The sequence below is a fragment of the Stegastes partitus genome, unplaced genomic scaffold (assembly GCF_000690725.1).
Source record: "Stegastes partitus isolate 25-593 unplaced genomic scaffold, Stegastes_partitus-1.0.2 Scaffold663, whole genome shotgun sequence".
Classification (NCBI taxonomy): Eukaryota; Metazoa; Chordata; class Actinopteri; family Pomacentridae; genus Stegastes; species Stegastes partitus.
In genome coordinates, this window is record NW_007578394.1 from 273839 (window position 1) to 281887 (window position 8049).

The 8049-nt window shown below is 41.1% G+C and overlaps 1 protein-coding gene across 1 annotated transcript in view; it reads left to right on the forward strand.

The window, feature by feature from the left end:
• Positions 1 to 8049, forward strand: part of pigg (phosphatidylinositol glycan anchor biosynthesis class G (EMM blood group)) — a 96719-nt gene that overhangs the window by 37905 nt on the left and 50765 nt on the right. Inside the window, exons 7-8 of the mRNA XM_008290270.1 lie at positions 2511 to 2728; positions 4134 to 4418. Of these exons, the coding sequence (XP_008288492.1) occupies positions 2511 to 2728; positions 4134 to 4418 (503 nt within the window). The remainder of the gene's footprint in view (positions 1 to 2510; positions 2729 to 4133; positions 4419 to 8049) is intronic.

The following is an 8049-nucleotide window of genomic DNA, read 5'->3' on the forward strand; positions in this document are numbered from 1 at the left end:
GACTAGCACTAGACTGCACTTTTGCTTTTTCAATGCGGTGTTGGAGGTCACTCTTAGTTTGGAGGGAGGGCCACAGATTCAATGTGAGGGACTCACATGCACTAACATGCACACGTATCTGGACCAGCAGTTAAAACATGGAACTGAAGACTTTGATTACATCAAACAGAGAAGGAGTGTGCCTTTATTCTTTGCTAACATTCCACTTGATGTTCATATCATAAATACTTTTATATTCAGTGACATTCCCGTGAGCCTTGTCTATACTTGGTGTTTAGTGCTAATTAGCATTTGTTAGCATGCTAACCCACTAAACTAAACTGATGGTAAAGTTTTACTTGTGTGAAGTTGCCTCAGCGTGTTAGCTCTGCCAATGTGCGCCTGTTATCATCACGGAGACATTCACATTCAGCCTGAAGCATTGCTCATCTTTAGGCCCACACATTTGTATGTTTTCCCAGTTACCAGTCAGTGCATGCTGGTGATAATAACATATTGTATACAGTATGTTGCCGTGCGTTACATATGTCGAAATGTAAGACAAACGTACAGAGTGTTGCACAAAAACAGGTTTTTGAACAGACAAACTGTGCAGCAAACAACAAATGTTGCAATTTAAGAACTTGAAACAAACTACTTCCTGTCACATTAAAAAACTTACCGCTCTGGCAGCACATTTTCTACTCTATTTTGGTCCCTGGTTTCCATAGTGATGGGATGAAATGGAAATTATTTCAGCAGACCTACATTTGGATGTGTTGATTTTTTTGAATCTGTCCACTTGGGTAATCATGAAGCTGTTATGCGGTACAATGTAATAGCTGTCAGTGCTGGGAAATTCGCCTGGGATGATATTTTAAGTAGCAGGCCTGTTGGACACCTGTTGGGGTCAAATATTACTGAGTGTGAAAGAAGTTCGTTAAAAAAGAAAAAAATCAGCCCTCTGTTTGAAAATGTATGTTTTTGATTTCAGTATTCAAATATGTTTTTTTAGGGAGAAACTATTTCATCCAAAAATCATTTAGGAAGGCTCTCAGTGTGAGTGTGATGGTGGATGTTTTAGGATTTTGGCATTGCTGTGCAAAAGTTTTTTAATCACTTTTCTGTGTCCCAAATGAGAATAACCTGGAACATATGACGGTAAATTTTTTTTAAAGTTCAGCTCTGGTGATAGAAGGTTTAAAACACTCTGTTCTGCCTTCATATTGCTCTGCCTCATTCTCTGTCTGTCTGCTTTGCTTCAATCTTCATATTGTGTTTTTTCGTGCTTCTAACCTCAGGCGTGTTGGAGAGCCATTAGCCAATCCCTGTACATTTAGACAGATGAAACATGGCCGGGCCCATTGATACTATATGATTCATGCCTGTGGCTTAAGGTTCTAATATTTCTACCAAGCCCTCTGTCTGGCAAAGCCACAGTGACTATTCATCACCTCTATGCCTATGCTGCTGAGATGGTGTTATACTGCAAAATATTGTTTTTAGCAGTGTGTGTGTGTGTGTGTGTGTGTGCCTCACAGAAGTATACCACAAATCAAACCTCCACATTGCTTTGTCCTTGAACAGGCTTCTAAAGCTCTGAAGCAAAATGAAAGGACATCGCATCATCTGCTTTGAGTAAACATGTGAATGACTCATCGCTTGTCATAGTTAGCGAAATGACAAATTGCACGTTGCTTTCCTCAGAACTAAATAGTTTCACCACGGGCAAATTGTCTTTTCAATTTAAGCAACATTATTGACACGGAAAAAGAAATACAGAAATTTAATAGATTTCCCATTTTTAAAAAAAAACAAAACATCCGACATACATCAGAATGACTGATGAGGTCATAAATAGGATTACTGAACTCGTGTTCATAAGGAAACAAAACAGTTAGAAGATGCCTGTATTTGGTGTATGATGAAAGGCAGCAGCCTGAAGACACTTTTTTTTTAAGTGAGACAAAGCATTCCAGACTGCCATAGCTTTTCTTCACTTATTGTCTTGGTTCCGTTTGGGTTTCGAAAAAGCTAAAAGTAAAAAAATGAGGATTTCCGCCAGTGTTTCTAACTTCAGCCAGCTGTAGCTTAGCATTCAGCCCCGCTTATAGAATTATTAATATGTCACAATGTGTTGACAGCTTGTTAGACTATGCAAGAAAATAATGCCACTAATTATCTTATACTACAAGGAATATTGCACTTCTGCCTCAGGGAGATAGATTATAAAGTTTGGCACCGTCATCAAACGGCCGAACCTTTGTGCGTTTTCATAAAGAAGTTTGATTGTTCAGATAAATCAAACGGCAGCAAACAGCGTAATTGTGTGACAAGTGGAACAGCCGCGGAAAACCGATGAAATTCAAAATAAAGCGTAAACAAATCCTAATGTCCTCCTTCTTTTGACAGATTCAGATAAGTGTGATAGCCGATGTGGTCCGCAAAACAACAGCAACAAGCAGAATGCAAGAATTTAAAGTACACAATACATTAAACATGCCCCCTCTCTACACTGCTTTCTAATCCAGACCCAGGTTTTGAGCAATTTCGAGTGGCAGAAAAGGCTCATGGGAACTGGATGAAGCTCTACCTGGAAGGGAACACCTCTGAGGTGCTGACCAACATGGGCAAAAAGGTCCTGAAGCAGTACCTGGAGGCCTTAGCTGCCATGAGCTCTGCTCTCAGCAAGCAGCTGGGCAAATACGACATGTACTCGATGATCGCGGGCATGGTGTTCGTGTTTCAGGTGAGTACTGGAGGACTTTATTCATCATAGGTGCTCTGATAGATCAGTGTGGCTGGTAGGTCAGTGGTGTTTTTTTGAAGGAGCAGATGCAAATGAAACTAAATCTGACTCACAAGTGGGTTGACATTTGTGAACTTGCACAGTAAACACTGTAGGAATGATAAGAAGAAGTGATTGGATGTATTGGCTAAGTCTAAACATGACTTCAAACCTGCTCTGCATTCATTAACAGCTGTGAACAGAAGTTTGCATCCATTTGTAAAGATCATGGATATTGACTTTCTAATGACTCCTGTAACTCCTATAATTTTCTATGATGAAATCAACCCACGTGTCATTCCTCCCAAAACATAATCATGCATCTTGGTCCTGTCATAAATTTATTACAGGTCTTTTTTTGAAATATGACAAAATCTACTGGGTCAAAATATACATGCAGCAGTGCTAATATTTGGTTAAACATCCCTTGGCTGTTTTCACCTTTCACCCTGCTTTTAGTTTCCATCCACCAGCCTCTGGTTGTATCTTTGACTCCTCTTGACAGAATTGGCGCAGTTAAACTAAATTTGTTGGCTCTCTGACAGACTTGTTTTCTTCATCTCACTTCACAGTTATTGATGGAGTTCAGGTCAGGACTTTTGGGAGACTGGTCTAAAACCTTATTTCTGGCTTGATTTAGCCATTTCTTTACCACGTTTAATGTGTGTTTGGGGTCGTTGCTTTGCTGGAAAACCCAACTGTGTACAAGACCCAACCTTCTGGTGATGATTTTAGGACTTCCTGAAGAATGTGGAGGTGATCTCCTCCTTCATTATTCAATTTACTTTGTGTAAAACACGAGTTCCAAACACACCAAAACAGCCCCAGAGCATGATGCTGCCACCACCATGCTTGGCGGTAGGTTTGGTAGGTTTCTCTCCTCCAAACATATTTGTGGGCAATATGGCCAAATAGCTGAAGTTTTATTTTATCTGATAGAACTTTCCACTCGAAGGTGGATCATCATCGATCATTTTGCCTACTTTGAAATAATAAGTGACTTTCCTGACTTGTTCACGTCACTGATTTGCTCCTTCAGTGTGCTGTGCTGAGCTCCTTAGACTTTCCCATTGAAGCATTTGTGACAGAATCTAATGAGTGGATCAAACTATTTAAATCGGCTCAGAGGAGTCAGCAGCTGGAGTCAATCACTCACTGATCCTGGAGATTTTGTCATTTTTCCAAACGACCTATAATAGATCTATGAAGGAAACCAAATGTTGTCATAAGTTGCTCTTAGCTGCTAATATGGTCTCCATTAATTAGTTAAGACGTACAAACGTAGCTGTCTGTGGTTGCACAAACAATTGATCAAAGTGTAAAACCTTCTCTCTCCCCTCTCTCGTCCTCGCTCCTGGCCTTTTAGCTCCTGTTGGTCTTACTGCTGGCGATGCCTGAAGCCCTCAGCGGCGGAGCAGCGGTGGACCTCCCAGTCCTCTCGGCCCTGCTCTCCCTGCCTTTCTACCTCTTGTGCCTGCTTCTTGCCTCAGTGCACGTCTTGGTGTGCACATCTGCTGAGAGCTCCTGTTACTTCTGTAGTCTCTCCTGGGGTCTGGTGTTTGCTGCTGTTGCCTTCTCCTCGGCAATGTTCTGTATTCTGGTCTCTATAGCAACACGGAGACTCCCCCTGGGACCAAAGATTCACGGGAAGGTGAGTAAGAGCGCCTAAATATAACAACCAAGTGCAGGTAAAGGTTGTGACTGATGTTTATCCTCAGAGGTGCATACCTACACACCGTAAGCTGCATGTAAAGCCTGAATATGCAACCTGAACCGTGAACCAGTGTGATCGCTTTGTAGCTCAAAATATTAAAGCGACAATGTGGGAAAAATATCTAATGTTAGTGAATGGAATCCTCTCTGCTGTGCAAAGGGCAGATTTTTGCTTTTATATTTAAATATCTCACGTCCTGTGGATAGAGAACCAGGCCTATGGAAACCCACTAAATCCTCCCGTACTCGTGGGGAAGCAGCACACGCTTGTCTATTGTACACCCACTTTGTGATTTAGCAAAGTTAGCACAAGTCTTTATTAATGCGCCTTTAAATCACTTGGATGCTCCTGCACTGTGGAAAAACAGTTAAACAGATTTTCTTGAATCTGTAACAACTGAAAAATCGCTCCACGGGGAAAAAAAAGTGGAAGAAATGTTTCAGCAAGTTCCTCTTCGTCAATTTGAGACTGTGGGCAACATTTATATTCATCAAACAGGCTGTATCCTCACCTTGTCGTGTTTTTAATCAAAGATTGCAGAGAACCACCTTTAATTACCCCTTAATTATTCTACAGTTTTGCACGGGGAGATGATGAGGTAATAAGTACGGAGCAGTTTTACACACAAACAAATGATAATGGGTAATGGTGACACACTTGAGAATAAGAATCTTTTCTCAGTAGAGTAACTGTGGGAGCCTGAAAACTAAGGAACTCGACAGTATTTCTCAAACGCCAGCAGCAGCTAAAGGAATTTGCAGCAGCACAGTAACAGAAGCTGCGTTTCTACTTTACATCCCAGAAGTCACAGGCCCTCATTGATTTGGAGATCCATTTAAAACACATTCCTGAAACACACCGATGAACATAATACATCATTTTAAATAGCAAATGTGTTTTTTTTTTCTAACCCAATATTATAACTCCTCAGTGCTCTCATATCAAAAAAAAAATTCCAGTCTACCAGAATTGAATCTGTAGAAATCATTGTGTGTCTCCAGTCAGATAGTGCCTTCCTCTGCGTTATAGAAAATTTACTTTTTGTCTCTTCATTGCCAGACACGGTTGCATCAGTTTGTAATAGATGGGAAAGGGAACTGTTGGTACATTATAAATTCATGTTGGGAGAAAATGCAATACGTGTACTGTTTAATTTAAGACAGTATATCAGTCAGTGCATCAGTAGACTGTATTTACGTGAAAAAAAATCTCATTTATTTACCTTGTTGGCATGTCCGTGTAGGGCTGCAAGGTGGCACAGTGGTTTAGTAGCCGGTTCGCGTCCCGGTGAGGACACCCGGGATCTTTATGCGTGGAGTCTCCATGTTCTCCCCGTGCAGCGTGGGTTCTCTCCGGGTTCTCCAGCTTCCTCCCACACAGTCCAAAAACACATTGAGGTTAATTGGTGATTCTAAATTGTCCGTAGGTGTGAATGTGAGTGTGCTTGGTTGTCTGTCTCTAAGTGTAGCCCTGTGATAGACTGGTGACCTGTCCAGGGTGTCCCCTGCCTTCACCCTGAGTCAGCTGGGATAGACTCCAGCCCCCCATGACCCTAGTGAGGATTAAGTGGTGTATAGATGATGGATGGATGGATGTCCGTCCATATAGTGTTTTTACATGCCAGAGCCTAAAAAGCAGGCAGTGCTCTAGCTGAGCGTATTGATGATAGTCCCAGAAACATTAGATTCAGGATTTCACGGTTTCATTCATAACAAACCTACAAAAAACCCAATCCTATCAACTTGCAAGCTGTGATTTTCTGTTTTCCTCTTCTTCAGAATCAGTTTACATGTTTAAGTGGTTTTAGTGTTTGAGAAGAGTTGTAGGCGAGCTGGTGTGCTTGAGCAACGGAAACTTGGTAGACCTGCGCCTCTGAGAGGAAACAACAGTACAGAGTTACATGTAATCTATTTTAAGACATTAAGGGATGGATTCTGTTCTACGGCAGCTGGTTTGAAAACTAAACCCTCCTGTTATCTTTGGGGTCAATTTGACCCCATTCAATGTTTAGCATCTCAAAATAAGTGATTGACATAATGTTTTCAGTTTTGTTTAAAGGGCTATTTACACATAAACTTGGGTAACACTTTTAATGTCTGGAGGTTTAAATTGCTGGGATCAAACTGAACCCAAGGATAAAAGCTGTCAGTAAATTTGAAGGTGATAGGAGGGTTAGCAGTCAGATCTGAAGTTCAGATCTCCAGTCCAGCCCACCATCAGGCAGGTTGTTATGAGTTAATGTGGTGCTCTTTATGTGTTGAGTTTTGAACATGTGCTAATGAATCCTGGGAAGAGTCCCTTTGTGCAAATACAACCGGTACAAACATTAAATCATCTCTCCGTCAGTCGACGTGAATAATACTAAAACAGTGGACGGGGTGCCCGGATAGCTCAGCAGGGTGGGCGGGCGACCCATGAACAGGAGCTGCAGTCCCCAACACAGAGGTTGGGGATTTGAGTCCGACCTATGACCATTTACTGCAAGTCCTTCCCCCACTCTTCTCCCCATATTTCCTGTCTCTCTCTACACTTTCAACTATAATAAAAGCTAAAAAGCCCAAACAAAAAATTAAAATAAATGAATAGATAAATAAGAGACGGACAGAAACACGGTCGTAGCTGCTGATTGAGGAGGTTCTCAGGGATGGCCTGAAGCAACTTGCACCGTATTAACACAAGCCAATGTTTTGCACGTGTCCTGTGTGTTGTCTGTATTGGATTGATTGTGTGTGTTTTGGGCATTAATTCCTGCTATCCAAAACTGTTTTCTCCCAGCCATGAACCTTGAACTTTGACACACGGTAATTAGCTTGTAGAAGTTAAATCAATGACTGGAGAAGAGCTTTAAGGGAAGCAGATGCCACGTTTTAAGGCAGCACTCAGTTCATTCCAATGAAAGTTGCTGACTGGACCCATACAGCAAAAACAGTTCTCTCAGTCTTGTGTGGACCTATACAGTATACCTGCTGTGGTGTGACTTCCCTACTGGCTTCCCACACGCTTGAATTGCACTTTTTAAGATCTTTATTTATGGATTTGACCTAATACCTCAGTTTTTAGTCATGTTGTGGCTCACAGCTGTTTCTTTAGTCTCACCTGGGACACCGTATTGGTAGCCTGGTAACCGTCACATGATCTAACCGCCGCTTTAAAATCATCAAAATGCCAGCTGCTGGGAAAACAGCCTGAGTTTATGAACTCTGTACTGAAAACACGCACATTAATCCAACGGACAGATGGAGAATCTGATTTGAGTAGCAGCTAAAATAATAAATCAATGCATTTTAATGAGCTGTAACCTTTCGCTGAATTATACAGAAACAGTATTAAAATTGATTTAAGCTTATTAGTGATGTGTTTACAATTACAAACTGTTACAATAGCAGGTCACTATGATTAATTACCCTGTTTTTGTTGCTGCATTATTCAATCTTTAAAGATATTTATGCATTTTGTTAGAACTTGTCAGCCTAAGTTATGATTTAAAGGAGTGAAGAGAGCACGTCCATTGTGCCCAAACTGCTAGTGCACATTTAAAATAACCAGTAAAATAGTTTGATATGTCAAA